Here is a 20,057-nt window from a genome sequence, read left to right as displayed (position 1 = left end):
TGAAAATGCAAGGGGGAAGATATGGTGTACAATATTTCCCAAACAATTCCTGTCTGTCTGTCCCACTTTTTTTTTTTTCTTCACACACGCCTATTACCATACCCAGGGACTTTCATTCTTAAAGAATTCATAGTCACCCTCATAGACATCTCGTTTGTTTTGAGGCTTTTTTGTTGACCCATTGGCCTTTATTCAACAGGCTTTGGAAGCTTGCAAAGATGCTGGCTTGGTGAAATCCCTTGGAGTATCCAATTTTAACCGCAGGCAGCTGGAACTGATCTTGAACAAACCAGGACTCAAACATAAGCCAGTCAGCAACCAGGTATAGTTTGACAGGATTGGTGGGAGGTGAGGAATTGGGGGTGTGTGTGAGGGGTAGAGGGAGATTCCAATGTTTACTTAACAGCAAGAACCCTGATCTAGGAGTCAGAAATCTTGTGATCACTCTACATATATCTCATCAGAGGACCCTGAGCAAATCTTTTGACTTCTCTCACTATGTGTCTCTTACGAAAAGATTTTAAAGTTCAAATCCAGGCAAAGGTAACCCAAACGATTTTTTGAAGAAAAATAATGAGGGCGAGCTAGATCTGCCAGATATTAATGTATACAGAGTATTTAAAATAATGTAAGATTTGTACAGAACCAACATACAAATGAGTAGAAAATAAGAAATAAACAAGCCCCAAGTGTAATAAAAACATAATGTAAAAAAAAAAAAAAAAAAAAAAAAAAAAAAACGTAATGCAAACTAATGGCTAAGGGATGAATTTGTCAGTAAATAGTGTGGGGGGAAGGGCTAGTTCTGTAGAAACAAATCTAGATCTTTGCCTCATGTCATACTCCCAGTATCTCTTTGATCAGCTGTTAAAGAAGAAAGGGGAAGTCATTTGTGAATACTACAAAACATTTTTAGTTTTCTGGAGCTATATATAGAAAATGTAGCCATGAGAACATTATAAAAGAAACTGACACATTGAACAGTATAAAATGTTAAACTCTAAAAATATTAGGAAAAAAAGAGCAAACAAAAATGGATAATTCCATTTTTAAATGTAATAGAAAAGGGGAATCATATCCCTAATTCCTACCCCTCACCAGCGCATCTTCCTGCACCCTCAAAAAAAGCATTTTGTTATAAAGCGTGAAATGGGGAGACTGGGTGGCTCAGGCGGTTGAGTATCTGACTTCGGCTCAGGTCGTGATCTCACCGTTTGTGAGTTCGAGCCCCCCATGGGCTTGCAGCTTTGGATTCTCTCTCAAAAATAAAACATTTAAAAAACAATGAAAAAGAAAAGAGGCACTAGGAACAGTATGAACCTCTGTTATTTAAAAAATTAGATAACTAAAAGGCTGAAATGACACACACATTTCTTCTTACAAATATATAAAGAAAGATGGCGATTTTTGACCTCAGAATGAAAAATGAGGAATTTGACAGTGTGTCTCCTCATGACAAAGAGCATGTTGGAAGATCATAGCCGATTCATGTGTTTCATGGTGTCTGAAGGCAGAGTATATCAACCCTATAGAGATAGCACAGATCAAAGTGCAGGTCTACTGGCCGGCCAGCCATTACCCCGTGCATTGAGTAGGACCACCTCTACTCCAGAGACACAAAAAAGAGCAGCTTTCAGTTCAAGATCACGATGAGCATACTGTGGGCCTCATACAGAGCGGACACATTTTATCTGTGAGGGATACATACCTGGAGACCTTGCATAAGTCAAAATTCACATATTTAAAAATTAACTTTCCCATTAGAATAAATTTAAAGTATAATTTGCAGATTTGTCTATTTTTCCGTGGACTTTATGAACAAAGTCACGTAGAATATGACCTTGCTCTCTACTAATTCTCAGAATCTGAGCATTCCAAACTTCCCTAGTACTGTCCAAGATGTCTGTGTTGACACAAAGACATGTGTCTCCCAGGCTCCATCCCTGGCTTAGTCTCTCCGAAAGTCTTCCTGGTGGGCAATTTGTCATGCAGTGTTTTCCCAGCCTAATTCAAAGGAGACCTTTGAATTAGACCTTAGCTCAGGTCTTTTAATTTTTATACACCCAATTCTAACAAATGAAGGAGGGGGAGGGGGAGAAAGGAAACATCTCCAAATTCTTCATTTTTTTCCTAACCCTACTCACTATGCCTAAGTCACAGACATCTGACTTAGGAAGCAATAAATATTTTTTGAGTGATTTAATTAATGAAAGGAAAATTCAACATAGTTTTTTTACAGAAAGACAGAGGATGAGGTTAACATCTTCCTTCACAGCTTCTGTCCAGCTTAACTTCACCTTGTGAGATTTTGCTATCTCAAGTCCCACGCTACCAAATAGTGTTGAAAAAAAAGCCCCAGACATGTCAAGACACTGAGAAGTGACATCAGTTTTACATAGTCAACAAGAAAAAGTAAAGACCGCATCTCCAGTGCCCCGTCCACAAAGGGCCATAACCAGTCCCTGGCAAAGAAGGAAGCAAGTGTGCTTAGTCATCCTTCTCCTTAGAAATGACGAAGTTCCAGGGCAACGCTGGCATCAAGGCCCTGTGACATCAGACACCGTCACTGCCCTTCACCTTAAACTCGGCCTCCGGTGCCAGCAGACCCAACAAGGATCATCTGCTGGCCTCAAATGACCCCACCAAGCTGCAGTGCTGATGGAGCCCTTCTGTAAAGTCTGCAGGACCAGTAATTCTTTCTAAGATTCTGGCTTGGTCCTGTCTGTATAGGTACCATTTCCATTCATTCAACAGCCATTGAGCACTGGCCTTATGCCACGCACTTTGCTAGGTTCCAGGCATGCATAAGTGACCAAAGACAGATACAGCCCTTCCTCTCGGGGCACTAGCTGTCTAGTGTGGAACAGACATCAAACAATCACAGAAGTTATTGATAGTTAGAAACTGAGATAAGTGCTCTGAAAAAAAAAAAAAAGGAATATGGTTCTCTGTGTTCGTATGCACATGGATCTTAATAGCTTATCCACTCCCACCCCCACAATTCCCTCACTGGGTGTCCCGTTAGTGATACGCCCCAGGATTTTTACCTAAGAACTGTCTATGCAGGGGTGCTTGGGTGGCTCAATCAGTTAAGCATCCGACTTCAGCTCAAGTCATGATCTCGCGGTTCGTGTGTTCGAGCCCCACGTCGGGCTCTGTGCTGACAGCTTAGAGCCTGGAGCCTGCTTTGGATTCCCTCTCTCTGCCCCTCACCGACTTGCACTCTCTCTCTGTCTCTGTCTCTCTGTCTCTCTCTCTCAAAAATAAACATTGCAAATTTTTAAAAAAAGAACTGCTTATGCAAACATTTATATTAAATTAGGCTATGTGATGTTGAGTGTATATATTAACTCTCAAGTTTTTGTTGAGTAGATGTTTCTCGGATGTTACTTAGTGCAACTCTGTATCATCCCAAATTGCCGTTCACAGATTCAGTTCAGTCATAGACTCAATATGCACATGACTATTTGTTCTGTTTCTAACTCTAATTGCCTTATTATGTATATCTTTTGCCACAAACCATATGAAATCCTTTTTCAAAGAGTAGGTTATAAAACCATTCAATGTATATATAAACATACACACACATATTTACATACACGTATACACACACCTGCTTCTACATTAATAGGCCAGAGACAGGCCACAGCACGCCAATCTGATTAGAAGGCAGCTATGCTCACCACGATACCACCAACGCCCGCTACCAATCTGATTAGAAAGGAGTCCTTGTGGGGAGACCGAACTGCTGTGTTTGGAATGAGCCGGTAGGCATGAAATGAAGGAATTCATACTTAGTTTCTAAGCAGTGAGTGACATGATGAAGTACATATTTTGGGGAGACTGGTCTACCAATAACAGATGCAACTGGAAATGAAAAAGCAGCGAGTGATGTTGGAAGGAAACACTAAGAAGTGTGATTCCTGCCTTATTTTAGTTTCTGTGTTACCTTCTAGAATTGTTTAAGAAATGTTCCCAAGGAGGGAAACCCACAAGTGTTTCTTAGGGTAAGGGAACAAGATTATGTCAGGGAAAAAAAAAAAAGTATATCAAATGAGAATGGGAATAAGACCCACCACTAAGAGGCCCAGTTTTATCTTTGCAAATTCATAGGTAGCGAGCGGGTCCTTGGGCCTTCTAGAACTCAAACCAGACAGTGAAAATAATAATTAAATACTACAACTATTTTAATTCAGCCTTGGTTGATTTTAATTTAAAAAGGAAAGAAAAGCACAGGCCCAAAATTACCAGAGGGGTTAAAAGAAATTTTGCGAAGGACTTTGTGACACAAACATTTTTAGTGCGGGACTCTTGCCAATGAGACACTGAAGATGGATGTAGGCCTGCACTGGGCGGTGTAAGGACCTCTCGGCCAAGAAGACAAAATACATCTTTAAATTTCATTTTATGCACGCTCCACCTCTTGTGAAAATGTTCTTAGATGCTCGATAGCTACAGAGAAAGGGCTTCAGCAACATGTCGCTGCTCCGTATCGAGACTCTAATCTGAACCTTGAGACTGTATTGTTGTCCTAGAAAATTGTATTTGCTGGAATGGTCACTATAAATAATTAAGTCTGTTCCGTTAAAGCTTTACACTATGATAGTTACATGAACTTGAATTCGCTCCCCGTTTATTTTAGAATTAATCCACAGGTGGTGACCCCACTAACCAAGTTGTAAGTAATCTCACCATAACGTGAACTTCCTTGTTAAGAACAATATTCAGCATTTGCCTCATTATCCATGATGCTTTTAGATGGGTTTTATTGAAGAACTTTTTAAAAACTGTGTAAAACTGCATTCACTACAAGGCTTTGATTTTGTGCTCTGCCCTCCAACGCAACCATGTAGGTTGAGTGCCATCCGTATTTTACCCAGCCCAAACTCTTGAAATTTTGCCAACAACATGACATTGTCATTATCGCATATAGCCCTCTGGGGACCTCAAGGAATCCAAGCTGGTAAGTAAGGCTCTATGTCTGCTCAGGAGTGTTTCTTTTGGTGTAGAATGTGAATGTGAGACTAATGTGAGTTACTTGAATGACATGACTACTTGGCTCTGTGATTTTAAGAAAGTAACTTAACCCTCTTTGAGCCATTCTCTGTGTATACAAATTGGAGCTAATAAAACCTCCCTCACAAAGGTGGGGTAAGAATTGATTATACTGTATGTGTAAAATTGCCTAGCAGTGCCTGAAACATAGGAAATGCTCCATAAATGTTAGTTTAGGTATTATTTGACAAAGATTCTCCATGACCAGATCCTGAAATTTTTGATTTTTTTCTTTTTTCTTTTTTTAAAATGTTTATTTTTGACACAGAGAGAGAACACGGTGCCACAGCACACAAGCAGAGGAGGGGCCAAATCTGAAGCAGGCTCCAGGCTCCCAGCTCTCAGCACAGAGCCTGATGAAGGGCTCGAACCCACAAACCATAAGATCATGACCTGAGCCAAAGTCAGACGCTTACCAGACTGAGCCACCCAGGCGCCGCAGAGAATTGTTTGAGCTCTGTGTTCAGTGGCAGCACTTGTGCTGTGTGTGATGTGTTCAACACACTTAAGTAGAAATTTTTCCACTCGAAGATGACTCCGAGAGTTGTGCCTCTGTTTGCTCCAACAGAGCCTTCCCCTGTGTACCTACTTCTAACCCAGTTATCTCCGTAAGACTCACCCAAGAAGCACTATTTACCCTCTGAAAGACACAGCTCTATAAATTTACCTCTTTATCTTTTCCTGATAAAAGCAACCCTTCGGGGTGCCTGGGTGGCTCAGTGGTTAGGTCTCCAACTCTTGACTTTGGCTCAGGTCATGATCTCACAGTTTGTGAGCTTGTGCTCTGCCTCAGGCTCCACACTGGTGGTATGGAGCCTGCTTGCTATTTCTTTCTTTCTCTCTCTCTCTCTCTCTCTCTCTCCCTCTCTCCCTCTGCCCCTCGCCCTGCTCACACTCTCTCTCCCAAAATAAATTTTAAAAATTAAAAAAAAAAAAAAAGAGCAACTCTTCACTGAGTGCTCTGCACTCCAAGAAATTGGTTACAGGTGACCCAAAGTGTCCCGGTAGGTGAACAGGTGGATAGGGAGACGGAGGAGGAGGGCGATGGACTAACCATCCGTTGTCATGACTCGAGCTAAATATGATGCACGTTTTGATTTTTTTCAAGGGTGAATATATCATCCCCACCTTTGTTAAAGGATGAACTTCTAAACTTATTGGGGAAAAAATACAAGAAGACAGCAGCTCAAGTTGTTTTGCGTTTCAACATCCAGAGAGGAGTGGTTGTTATTCCTAAAAGCTTTAACCCTGAAAGGATCAAAGAAAACTTTCAAGTAAGAGAACTGCTTCAGTACATGTAAAACCTAGAAGGCATTTTTGTTTTGGAGTCTGGGGTTTTTTTGTTTTGCTTTGTTTTAGAGAACTTCCTGTTAATTTAATTAATTGTAATGCCTTCACATTTTCTTTTATACCTGCTCCCCAATCCACACTCTCTAGGTCTGAATTTAACTGTAGCTGAGTTTGAGAGAGTCCCTAGTACTTTGAGGGTTTCCACGCTGCTTGTACATCACCTAGCTCCCTTAGTCTTCTGTTTCCTTACCTATTGACTCTTACCTACTCACTTCTCCACCAGCACAGGAGCAATAGAAGGTATAGAACTTGAAATTCCTAATAGTAAACTTTCCACCTTCTTAATGGCTCTGGTAGAAGTGAGGAACAAACTTGGAAGTCATTGAAGAAGATCATTAGACTTCATGAATGTCACTTGCCTTTATTTCCTCTGTAAATACTCCATGATCAGCACGGTGACTTACAGGCGAGAAAAGAGGCCACTAGACAAATGAGTGATTAGATTACCTTGCCTACTACTCAAGACTAAACTGCTAGGTAAATACAGCCATAGAAAAGTACCATGCAAAAGTAATGACTCATTAGTTAATAACTTAGGAAAGTGAGCTGCTTTTGTCTTGTTCATAATTAAAGAGGAAAATGAGATAGGATTTATCCCCTCAGATAGGAAAACAATCAGAATACTGAATATGTGGGAAAACATATTGCATATACTTTCATATACTCCTGTTAGAAACATTAATTGGCTTAAGATTTGGAGAAGCAGGATGTCACTTATCCATAGCCATCAAAATTCAAACCCACATATCCATTTGACCCAACAATCTCGATCCTATATTTACACATACATGCATACAAACATGGATGTTTACTATTGCATGATTTATCATTTTTAAAACCTGGAAACAATCTCCAGTAGAATCTTATAAAACAAATTATAATATATTTGTATAATGAAATATATCGCCATTTTTAAATCCAGTGGAAATAGAAATACTTCCATGGGAAGATATTCATGATATTAGACAATTTATCTTCAGAGATCTTTTGCTACCCCATGACAGAATGCAACTCAAACTCATCAAAGAAAGAGAGACATGATTTATTGGGTCACAGAACTGTAAATTCCATGGATACATCAGACATGACTGGGCACAGGCATGCAAATGATTTATAAAAGGACTGAGTTCTCTCCGTTCCTCTGTACTCCCCCCACCCCTTACCTTCTCTGTCTCCACATGGCAGCACAAACAGTCCCTGACATCTCCCAGCTAATCTATTACTCATATTCAGTGAACATGATCATAGGTAAAGGCTTCTGTGAGGGTCTCTATCCCTGATTGTCCCTTTGTGGGCCATGAGCCTCTGCCATATTATTCACTGTATCCAGTGAATAAGACACTTTGATCGCCCCCTTGGACTACATCCTGTACTGGAAATGGGTTCATGTGACAAACAGCCCTACGAGATGATAGAAGAGAAGTTCATAAAAGGAAAAAGGGGATTTTGTTACTAGCAAAAAGGGCAAAGAATGATAAACAGTTATACTACTATTCACAGTATTTTAGCACTTACCAAAGTACTTCTTACTAAAAGAGGTTGACACTGTTTTCAGGCATCTTAAAACAATAGGATATCTGCATGGCTAATGTATTGGTTCATCAAAAATTAAAACAAGTTTTAATGCACCTGAAACAAATGTTTTCATGGATTCAAAATTTTACTATTCAGAGAATGAGAGTAGTTACTAGTAGTCTGTGCAATGGAAGGTTAAAACCTTTGGAGTTTATATCATTTTCTGAATTACAATTTTGTACTGGAAGAACTGTCATTCTCCTTAAAATTTTTATTGCAACTAATTCTGCTATATCCCATATATTTCCATAGCCCAGATAATAGGGGAATGGAGTTCAGAGGTTCACATACCACAAGAAAACATGAAAGAGATACAAATTTACAAAGAAAATGACAGCTGAATTCACAGCCAATTTCCACTCTACAGGGTTTAGACTTGCCCTACCACCACAAATTTTGCTGGGTGTTAAAACCAATATTTGACAAAATAGAAAATTATTCCCTTCTAAACTGAAAATTATGAAAGTAATTTTAGTTATTTTACATTCAATAAAATTTACATTATAATTGCATATGTGTACTAAATGTTAGAAGAAACTGAGGTAAAATAAGCCTTAAAAAATATTGTATAAGATAGGAAATATCCACAAAACATAAAGGGTAAAGGGAAACTTAAATATATTTACAATAAAAGAAGAAAAAGTCATAGAAATAAAAAATTGTGTAATAAAAATTAAGTTAAACCATAAACTTAAAAACTATATAAAATTAAGGGTGACAATGAAGAAAATAAAAAAGCAGGATATTTTTAACATTGAAACAACAAAAAATCAAATGATATCACCCACTATCCAGCCTGTTACCATCATCCACTGATCCCCATTCCTTGAAGGTTTTATCTCTTGATTCACTTTCCTTCTCTCCAACACTCCTCGCATCACAATTCTTCATGAATTCAACATACATAGGGATGGTCCTTCCAATCACCCTGCCTTATAGTTCTTTAATCTCCTCTCCCACGATGATCTTGCCCCATATATTTCAGCAACCAATTCCCACTGTGGAAACTGCAGTTACACTAACTGGAAACTGCAGTTACACTAACACCTAATAGCTCCTCCATACCCCCCAAACACCCCCCTCTCTCTCCTGCATTATCTCTCTACTGCATAACTCCCATCAATATACAAACATGCTGTGACCTCAATCTTAAAAGGTAAAATCCAATCTAGACTCACTTTCCTCTCCACATATTATCCTTTTCTTTCTTCCTGTTTATAGCAAACCCCTTAAAAGAGAATTCTATTATCACAGCCTCCAAGTCCCTTTCCCCCAGTCTCCCTTAAACACAATGAAACAAAGCTTTCACCTGACCATTCCATTGAAACAGCTTGTCAAGGTCACCAGTGACCTCCTCATTGCCAGATCCAACAATCATTTTTCTGTCTTTGTCCTAGTAGATCTTTCAACATTTATACTTACAATTAACAGTTTCTTCTTCTTGAAACCTATGCCATCAGAGAAGCAGATGGAGGTGGTAGGAATATCAGGCACTCAGTTTTATAGTATGAGATCCGAAAAAGTGAATAACAGGATAATTTGTGCCATGAAAAAAAATGCAAATCAATCCACATAAACTAAAGAAAAACATTGCATAGAAATAATGGAGGGAGGAGGAATTTGGAAGTTTACCTTAAAATTAAAACTGAAAATTATGAAAGTAATTTTAGTTATTTTATATTCAACAAAATTTACATTACAACTGCATATGTGTACTAAATGTTAGAACAAACTGAGTGAATCAGGATCGATTTTTTAAAATACGCTTGACAAAATTACATGATAACAGAATGTGACATTCTTCACATTCTTCACAAAGGTTTTTGCTAAGTGATCATAAAGAGAATAATCCTGGTAAAATTTCACAGAGCTTCATATGAAGGAGATTATTAATCCTTTGGCTTTTTCTTTCAGATCATTCTTTTGATATATCTCCCAAAGTAGTTTTTAACTGCATTAAATTCCTATTTGAAAAAGACTTTGCCTGTAGTTAGAGCAAACCTCCAAGATCGCTTTCAATGACTTCATGAAATCCTGCATCTTTGGCAAGATTTGTGACTTCGCTTTACGTTACATATTCACTGGAGTCGGAAAATGACTCACCAACACTTAAAAAGTGGGCCTAATGTTAAGCAAAAAGGAAGTTTGAGTAAGGATTTATTTTATAAGTGATTGGTCCAGTCATGACCATTTCTATGTTATGCATAGTTGTGATCCCTTACACAATCTCATAAACTCAATACTTGGATGATAAATAATCAAAGAAAAGCATTCCCTGAAAAGAGCACTGGGAAGTAATCCATCGGGGAAATGATTAGGTAAATCAGGTTATATCTATAATGAATGCAGTAGTTACAATCTATGTACAAAGTCAATCTATGTATTTTGACAGAATAGATAACCAAGACATATTATATGAATGAAAGAAAGTTGCATTAGTCTGCAAAAAGATATGATACAATTGCATTTTGCTCTTAGTGTGTTGAATGTTTGGAAGAAATGTCTGGGATGAAGAATAGGACTGGGGTGGTAGGTAAGAAGGAGACCTTCCACTTATTTCATACATGTCCATATGCTTCTTTGGTGTTTTAATTTTTACAAAAAAGCATATATTTATGTATTATGTAATTAAAACTTATAAATGTAAATTACTAAAATAAAAGTTAAGGGATAGCGAGATAAAACAATAAGTAGAAGATAATTATAATCAAAACAAATGTTAAAAATGTAAATAAGCTAAAGTTAAATATTGAAATGTAAATAAAGAACAATTATAAAACCAGAGCATAAAGTGTGCAAGCTAAAATAAAACAATGAAAATGTAATATATTTAAAAGGTAGAAGATGACATTTAAAAATGATGAGAGAAATGATTGAGTCTAAAACAAAGCAAATTAAAATTTCTTAAATGTTTACTCATTTTTGAGAGAGAGAGAGACAGAGCATGAGCAGAGGAGGGGCAGAGAGAGAGAAGGGGAGACAATGAATCCGAAGCAGGTTCCAGGTTCTGAGCTGTCAGCATAGAGCTGGACGCTGGGCTCGAACCCACCAACCGTGAGATCATGACCTGAGCCGAAGTCTGACGCTCAACTGACTGAGCTACCCAGGCACCCCAAAACAAATCAAATTAAAAGTTCAGGTGAGCAACCTGGAGGGGGAAGAGATGCGCCCAGCATCCTGGAGTTTATCGGACGGACTCTAGGCCTGAGGTACAGAAACCCATCCATGAAGAGGAACACTTCCTGAAGGAAAATGAGATTATTTTGCAGCTGTCAGCAAGTGCTGTGGGGAGACTTACTCCTAAAACTCTGAAGCATGGTCTTTAAGAATGGCAGCGTGGGCTAACTAATTTGGATGTAAATTTTAAAAAATAAAAAATAAAATTAAAAAAAAAAAGAATGGCAGCATGGGGGCGCCTGGGGGGCTCAGTTGGTCAAGTGTCTGTCTCTTGGTTGATCTCATGGTCTGTGAGTTAGAGCCTTAAGTCAGGCTCTGTGCGGACAGTGAGGAGCCTGCTTAGATTTCTGTCTCCCTCGCTCTCGGCCCCTCCCCCGCTTATGCCCACGTATGCTCTCTCTCCAAAAAATAAATAAACTTATTTTTTTTAATTAAAAGTTAAAAAGTACATAAGCAAATTTAGAGACTAGGGAATATTTTTAAAAACACAGCACAGAGGCCATAGTCCAGAATAGGAAGTTCAGCATAATATCCAGAAACAATAAAAAATTCTTCACTCATGGAATTTTAAGAGTCCTAACACGTCCTAAACACGTGTTGTTGCAGAGCATTTGGAATGTCCCTCACGATGGCTCCATCAGGGGTATTTCTAAGACAAAGAATAGAATCCCATGTTGGGTGTGGCCCCCCAGCACCAGCCCAACTTCTTCCTCATTTGCAGATAGTCATAAATTTCTGTTTGACATAAAGTCTTTTGGGGTGCCTGGGGGGCTCAGTTGGTTAAGTGTTCCACTCTTGATTTCGGCTCAGGTCATGATCTCACAGTTCATGAGATTGAGTCCCTTACTGGGCTCTGTGCTGACGTCACAGAGCCTGCTTGGGATTTTCTCTCTCTGCCCTCCCCTGCTCTTAAAAAAAAAAAAAAAAGAAAAGAAAAGAAAGAAAAAAAAAAGCCTTAAAAAAAACTTTTATGTGTTTGTCACTAAATAACAGAGTTTCAACAGAAGTGAAGAACTGAAACACCTGACAGAACTGAAAGAAACAAATTAACAATCTTTGTATTGGTTTTTAAATTTACATTCTAGTTAGTTAACATACAGTGTAATATTGGTTTCAGAAGTAGGATTTAGGGATTCCTCATTTACATATAACACCCAGTGTGTATCCCAAGTGCCCTCCTTAATCCCCATCACTCATCTAGTCCATCCCCCCCACACCTCCGTCAATCAACCCTCAGTTTGTTCTCTATAGTTAAGAGTCTGTTTCCTGATTTTCTTCCCCCCAGCCCACAGGTTCATCTGTTTTGCTGTTTTCTTTCTTAAACTTCACATGTGAGTGACATCATATGGTATATGTCTTTCTCTGACTTATTTCACTTACCATAATACCCTATAGCTCCATCCATGTCATTGCAAATGGCAAGATTTCATTCTTTTTGATGGCTGAGTAATATTCCATTATACATATCTCACATTTTCTTTTTTCATTCATCAGTTGACAGACGTTTAGGCTCTTTCCATAATTTGGCTGTTGTTTTTGTTTTTTTAGTTTTTTTTTTTGTTTTTTGGAGATTTTTTTGGCTGTTTATTAATAACACTGCTATAAACATCAAGGTGCGTGTGCCCCTTTAAATCAGTATGTTTTTATCCTTTGTATAAATACCTAGTAGTGCAATTTCTGGGTCATAAGATAGTTCTATTTTTAACTTTTTGAGGAACCTCCATACTGTTTTCCGGAATGGCTGCACCAGTTTGCACTCCCCCCGACAGTGCAAGAGGGTTCCCCTTTCTTCTCATTCTCACCAACATCTGTTGTTTCCCATGTTGTTAATTTTAGTCATTCTGACAGGTGTGAGGAAATAGCTCATTGTGGTTTTGATTTGCATTTCCCTGGTGATGAGTGATGTTGAGCATCTTTTCATGTACCCGTTAGCCATCTGTATGTCTTCTTTGGAAAAAAATGTCAGATCGTGTCTTCTGCCCATTTTTTAAGTGGATGACTAGTTTTTTGGGGGTGTTGAGTTTGATAAGTTCTTTACTGATTGTGGATACTAACCGTTGATCAGATAGGTCGTTTGCAAATATCTTCTCCCATTCTGTCAGTTGCCTTTTAGTTTTGTTGATTGTTTCCTTTGCTGTGCAGAAGCTTTTTATTTTGATGAGGCCCCTATAGTTTACTTTTGCTTTTGTTTCCCTTGCCTCTAGAGACGTGTCTAGTAAGAAGTTACTACAGCCAATGTCAATGGGTTTACGCCTGTGTTCTCCTTCAGGATTTTGATGGTTTCCTGTCTCACATGTAGGTCTTTCATCCATTCTGAATTTACTTTTGTGTGCGATGTCAAGTGGTCCAGTTTTCCCAATACCATTTGTCGAAAAGACTGTCTTTTTTCTATTGGATATTATTTTCTGTTTTGTCAGATTAGTTGCCCTATAGTGTGGGTCCTTTCTGGGTTTTCTATTCTATTCCATTGACCTAAATGTCTGTTTTTATGACAGTACTATACTGTCTTAATCACTACAGCTTTGTAATATAGCTTTTTTTTTAAGTTTTTTATTTTGAGAGAGAGAGAGAGAGCGGGAGGGTCAGAGAGAGAGAAGATCCCAAGCAGGCTCCACGCTGTCAGCTCAGAGCCTGACCCAGGGCTTGAACCCACGAACTGCGAGATCATGATCTGAGCTGAAACCAAGAGTCAGAAGCTTAACTGGCTGAGTCACCCAGGCACCCCTGTAATGTAGCTCTTAAAGTCTGGAATTGTGATGCCTCCAGCTCTGCTTTTCTTTTTCAAAATTGCTTTGTCTATTTCAGGGTCTTTTGTGGTTCCATACAAATTTTAGGAATGTTTGTTCTAGTTCTATGAAAAATGCTGATGGTATTTTGATGGGAATTGCATTGAATGTGTAGATTGCTTTGGGTGATATAGGGATTTTAACAATATTTATTCTTTTAATCTATTGGCATGGAATGTTTTTCCATTTCTTTGTGTCTTCATCCATTTCTTTCATCAGTGTTTTATAGTGTTCAGAGTACAGATCTTTTACCTCTTTGGGTAGGTTTATTCCTAGGTATCTTATGGTTTGGGTCACACTTACAAATGGGATCGATTCCTTGATTTCTTTTTGTGCTTTGTTGTTGGTATTTAGAGATGCAACAGATTTCTGTACATTGATTTTGAATCCTGTGACTTTACTAAATTCACATATCGATGCTAGCAGTTTTGGGGAAGAATTTTTTGGTTTTCTATATAGAGTATCATGTCATCTGTAAAGAGTCAAAGTTTGACTCTTTCCCTGCTAATTTGGATGATTTCTGTTTCTTTTCATTGTTGTATTGCTGAGGCTAGGACTCCCAGTATTATGTCAAATAACAGTGGTGAGAGTGGACACCCTTGTCTGACTATAGGGGAAAAGCTCTCAATTTTTCCCCTTTGAGGATGATATTAGCTGTGGTTTTTTGTATATGGCTTTTATGATGTTGAGCTATGTTCCCTCTAAGCCTACTTTGTTGAGGGTTTTTATCATGAATGGATGTTGTACTTTGTCAAATGCTTTTTCTGTGTCTATTGAGAGGATCATGTGATTCATACCCTTTCTTTTATTAATGTGGTATATCACATTGATTGATTTGCAACCACCCTTGCAGCCCAGGAATAAATCCCACTTGATCATGGTGAATAATTCTTTTAAAGATGTTCATAAATTTTTGAAGAGCTCCCATGGCTGGCCCCACTCCCTGATCCCAGGCTTGACCCAATTTCTATCTTCAAAAATATCTTTTATTTCTGTTATTTCAGATCTTTGACTTTTCTCTCACTGAAGAAGAAATGAAGGCCATCGAGGCCTTGAATAAAAATGTCCGCTTCGTGGAGATGCTCATGTGAGTTCAGGGGGACCACCCATCAAGTACTGCCCAGTGATTTTAGATTGTTCTGGGTCTATAGAAATCACAAGGGTAAAGGCCAGTGGGCAGCATGTTCTGAATATTAAACAGGTCTGGGTTTACATTCGCTCTAGGAACTTCCTACAAATCTATAGTTTTGCTTATAAGATTTCTGGCATTTATGACATCCCATGACTTAGGTTAAGGCATAGCAGGCTAAATATCTTGAAGAGAATTAAGTCATCAAGTGTATATATGTTAATACAACAGCAACACAAATATTCAAACCTATTTATTTATTCCTAAATATCAAGTGATACATAACGGAGAGCAAACTTATCGACAAAAAAGAAAGAGACAGAATAGTATAGTAGAAAGAATACCATGTAAGAAACTAAAAACCTAGAGTTTTAGTTAAATGGCTGCCTATGAGATTTGGAGCTTCTAAGTCCACCTATTAGCTGATTCCCACAAGCAAAATCCTTACACTCCTTCAAAATATTGCTAAATTCAGCCAATCAACTGAAGTAGCCCTTTATTTTCTAAATAGTATAGGGCCTTTAAAATAACAAAACAATATAGTTCATACATATACAGTATATGTATATACATATATATATACACATATATATACACACACATGTTTATGTATACACATTTCTTTCCTTTATTCATTAGTATTCCTCAATAGTAATCTGTAATCTAAGTGAGCATTTAGAAAATGCTCATTAAGATATTTCATACAGTTTGAACACTTATCTTATTGGTCCTACTATTTTTTGTGAGTCAGAAAGTACACTAACTGTGCTAATATCACATTTTTAAATCAATTTCTGAATTAATACAACAGCCTCCTAATGTGAATTTTCCAGGGTAAAACATTATTCAACATCAAAAGGTACCACCTAGCCTTGGGAATAAAATAGTAAACACAAACATAGACCTAACAAATACTTATGGGTTAATTAATAGCTGTTGAAGATAAACTATTTGTATTGAATAAATATCATTAAATTAAGAAAAGACAGTAAGAGATAGTCAATCCATTGTACTGATTTTTTTTTACAGTTGGTGACATTATTTAGTTTGACATTTGACATATTTAATATCTAATTCCAGCTACACTGGGAAAATAACTCATCAGGAAATAACTAGAAAAATCAGCAAAGAGAAACAAACGTTAGGTTTCACTGATCATAAAAAAGTACAATTTAGGGATGCTAGGCCACGATTCTTCTGTTTTTCATCCAGTTGGTCTTTGATTTGACATTGACATTAATATTTTAATTTAAAGCTCACAGTACTTGGGGCACCTAGGTGGCTTAGTTGGTTAAGTATCTGACTTTTGACCTCAGCTCAGGTCTTGTTCTCACAGTCATGATTTCGAGCCCCATGTTGGGATCCATGCTAGGCATGAAGCCTACTTAAAAAAAAGGTAAAATAAAAAAATGAAGCTCATAATACTTGCAGAGAAACAGAGAATTGAATCTTAGACATGGTCATGGCAGGCACATACACATGCCAGTCTTTTTTTACTGACTGTTCCGTCATTGTTATTTAAGAGATACATTCATTATCATAGAAATTTACTTCACTGATCACTTTACTAGATCTCAGACTTTTGATTCTCAGGAGGTCTAGTGAGAAGGGCAGGTAAAACCTCTGAGAAGAGAGTGACACTGATGGGTAATAGAATTTTGAGGAGAAATGTTTATGTAGATCACTGGAATAGAAGGCAGCCTGTGTCAAAACAGCAGAGGGGAGGAAGGAGTTGAGAAGGGGCACAAGAACCCATGGGCAGGCACGCGCGCATACACACACACACACACACACACACACACACACACACACACACAACCCAGAATGCTATCCTGGCTTCAGTAAAAGATGATGGCACACACACACACACACACACACACACACACACACACACACACCCCAGAATGCTATCCTGGCTTCAGTAAAAGATGATGGCTCAAGGGAAAATAAGAGACTGGGTGAGAACAGAGAAGGAATGAATTAAGGAGAGAGGGAGGGGTCTGTGAAACTGTCAAGGGATGCTAGTAACACACAGCTGTGCAACGTTTACAGTGAGCTTTTTCTTTGGGGAATTGTTTTGACAGGTGGTGTGATCATCCCGAATACCCATTTCATGAGGAATACTGACTGCAGAGTGCCCTTGAATGGATTTTTCCCTCCCATGCATGCCAGAACCTTAGATGTAGAAATGAAAAGGTTTTACTATCCTTAAGTGATGTGTTGATGTTAACACTCTCAAATTTTGTGCAGGATAAATAACTTTGGCTTAGGTATGTAAAGAAAAAGATGTTTAAATATGTTGAGATAATTGTTTGGAAACCATAAGCTAATATTTTATTAGATCAAGGTCTTCTGGGTTCCTGACAGAAAGACATTAGGCTTTAGGAGAGATTTCAGAGGCAATACATGATAATAAGAAACCCATGAATCTGATTACTGCCATTAAGTCTGAACTCCTTACTTTAGCAGTTAACAGGACAACAAAGAGGGTGGAGAGCTGGCACAAGCCAATGCTGGCAATGACCTTGATGATTTGGAACACTGACTGTAATATAGACACTTCCAAGATAAGATCCACACATGCATTATTAACAAGGAAGTGATTTGCTACACCTTGTATAAAGAGAAAGGGCTAAGTGTAGAAAAGTCTTAAAATAGAGCTAATTAAACAGCACAGTGGTCACCAAAGACACAATGATTTAGTTGTTTGTTTCCACTCAATGGGGGTTAGTTTAGCTTTTACCCAGTTTGAGGGATTGATAATTGCTTGTTCTCTCTTGCATGCTTTCAAGGGCTTGTGTGTGAACATAACTAGTGATCCATACTTACACTGCCTATTACTCTTGCTCTACTCATCCTATAAACATCATTATGTGAAGTGGCTTGAGACAACCAACATACACAAATAAAATCCTGAATCATAAAATAATCCGAAGATGATTATTTTAAAAGAAGACATTCAAAAAGGACACTTTAGGAGTGCCTGGATGGCTCAATCAGTGCAGTGTGTGACTCTTGATCTCAGGGTTGTGAGTTCAAGTCCCACATTGGGTGTAGAGATTACTTAAAAATAAAACCTTTAAATTAAATTAAATTAAATTAAATTAAATTAAATTAAATTAAATTAAAGTTTAAAAGGGGCTTTATAAAATTTTTATACTTAGGGGTGACTGGGTGGCTCAGTCAGTTAAGCATCTGATTCTGGATCTCAGTTTGGGTCATGATCTCACAGTTCATGGGTTTGAGCCCCACATTGGCCTCTGCGCTTACAGCATGGAGCCTGATTGGAATTCTCCCTCCCTTTCTCTGCCCCTACCCCACTCGTGATCTCTTTCTCTCTCAAAATAAATAAACTATAAAAAAATTATTATACTTAGTACTTTGAAAGTGTTATTGGAATAACTGAATTTCAAGAAACTAGCAAGTTCAAAAGAACACTATTAATTATACTATATGTAATTTTTAATATTTGAGTGAGAAGATTATTGGAATTCTGCAATAGAGATGTACTGATTTTCAATTCAACTAGAGCAATGTCTTTCTTTTCATTCATATTAGTCACTCTCACAAGCCAAGAGAGTGCTTCAAAAATTATGTCTTTCCAAGACCAATTACTTACAGATAATCTTCAGTGACCTGAAAACATATATTTCTGAGAAATTATCAAGAAAATTTGATCTATACTCACTGTTTCCACTGATTCTAATATAATGCTGTCTTCTGGAAAGTATTTTGTTTACAAGAAATTATAAAATGTGATGATTTATTGTACCTCATGAATCTCCATTTTGTTCCTAAAGGCAGGGAAGGGGAAAAATTATCTGAAATCAATTCAGTTAAAAAAAAAACCAAAAAACAAAAAACCTTTGATTAAGTTCTTACTGGACATTTAGCACTGGGAAGAAGGAAGAAACAGGGGTATCGGTGCAAGAACAGAAACTTAAGCCCTGTTGCCTGATATCAAACTTCTTCAAAATATTTTGGGAGGCTGGTGTGGAGGAGGGACCATACCTAACAAACCATTTTTAAAATAAAGGCATTGAGAAAGAGTCCTGCCATTTTTCAGGAGGAAAAAATGTGTGTTAAGATTAGAAGAGTGGAACCCTATCTTAGTTATAACAGAGATGAGGGGGAAAGAGTTGGAGACTTAAAACAGGAAGGTCAGGAAAGAGTGACAGTCTGATATGAGTTTCTGCATATGTCACCTCTTCCTATGCTCTCATCCCTCTCAAGCTTCCCATCTATTTTGGGATGAATTTCATCCCCACTCCTCCCCTCAAAATTCAAACCTTAAAGTCATAGTCCCTAGCACCTCAGAATGTGACCTTATTTGGAAATAGTGTCATTGCGTGTGTAATTTGTTACAATATGGTCATAATAGAGTAGGGTGGCCCCTAATCCAGTATGACTGGTGCCTTATAAAAAAGGAAAATTTGGACACAGACAACATACAGGGAAAACACTATGTACAGATCAAAGCAGAGATCAGGGTGATGCTTTTACAAGTAAAAGAACCCTAAACTTTTCCAGCAAACCACCTGAAGGTAGCAGAGAGGTGTGTAACAGATTCTCCCTCACAGCCCTTAGAAGGAACTAACCCTGGTGACACCTTGATCTCAGGCTTCTGGCCTCCAGAACTGTGAGTTGACATATTTCTGTTGTTTAAGCCACTTGGTTTGTGGCACTTGGTTATAGCAGCCCTAGCAAACAAATACACCATTCCTCAGTCAAGAGGGAGGTTAAAGAACATGAATAGGTCAACCAGAAAATCAAGTTATTAAAAAAAAATACATGGAAACAAATGAAAATGCAAACACAACAATCCCAAACCCTTAGGATGCAGCAAAAACTCTACTAAGAGGGAATTATATAGCAATACAGGCCTACCTCAAGAGGAAAGAAAAGTCTCAAATAAATGATCTAAACTTATACCTAAAAGAGATAGAAAAAGAACAACAAATGAAGACTAAAGTCAGTAGAAGAGG

The 20,057-nt window shown here is 37.9% G+C and overlaps 1 protein-coding gene across 2 annotated transcripts in view; it reads left to right on the top strand.

The window, feature by feature from the left end:
- Nucleotides 1-17,284, top strand: part of AKR1D1 (aldo-keto reductase family 1 member D1) — a 42,382-nt gene extending 25,098 nt beyond the window's left edge. For both annotated transcript variants that reach the window (XM_025929496.2, XM_086689146.1), the window contains exons 5-9: nt 200-322; nt 4,854-4,963; nt 6,164-6,329; nt 14,948-15,030; nt 17,157-17,284. In XM_025929496.2, coding sequence (XP_025785281.1) covers nt 200-322; nt 4,854-4,963; nt 6,164-6,329; nt 14,948-15,030; nt 17,157-17,199 — 525 coding nt within the window. In that variant the 3' untranslated portion in view covers nt 17,200-17,284. The remainder of the gene's footprint in view (nt 1-199; nt 323-4,853; nt 4,964-6,163; nt 6,330-14,947; nt 15,031-17,156) is intronic.
- The last annotated feature ends 2,773 nt before the right edge of the window (nt 17,285-20,057 follow it).

Source organism: Puma concolor, chromosome A2 (genome assembly GCF_028749965.1).
Source record: "Puma concolor isolate L17-30 chromosome A2, mPumCon1.1.hap2, whole genome shotgun sequence".
Taxonomy (NCBI): domain Eukaryota; kingdom Metazoa; phylum Chordata; class Mammalia; order Carnivora; family Felidae; genus Puma; species Puma concolor.
The sequence above is the reverse complement of the archived record's forward strand: the minus strand, read 5'-3'. Positions and strand labels throughout refer to the sequence as shown.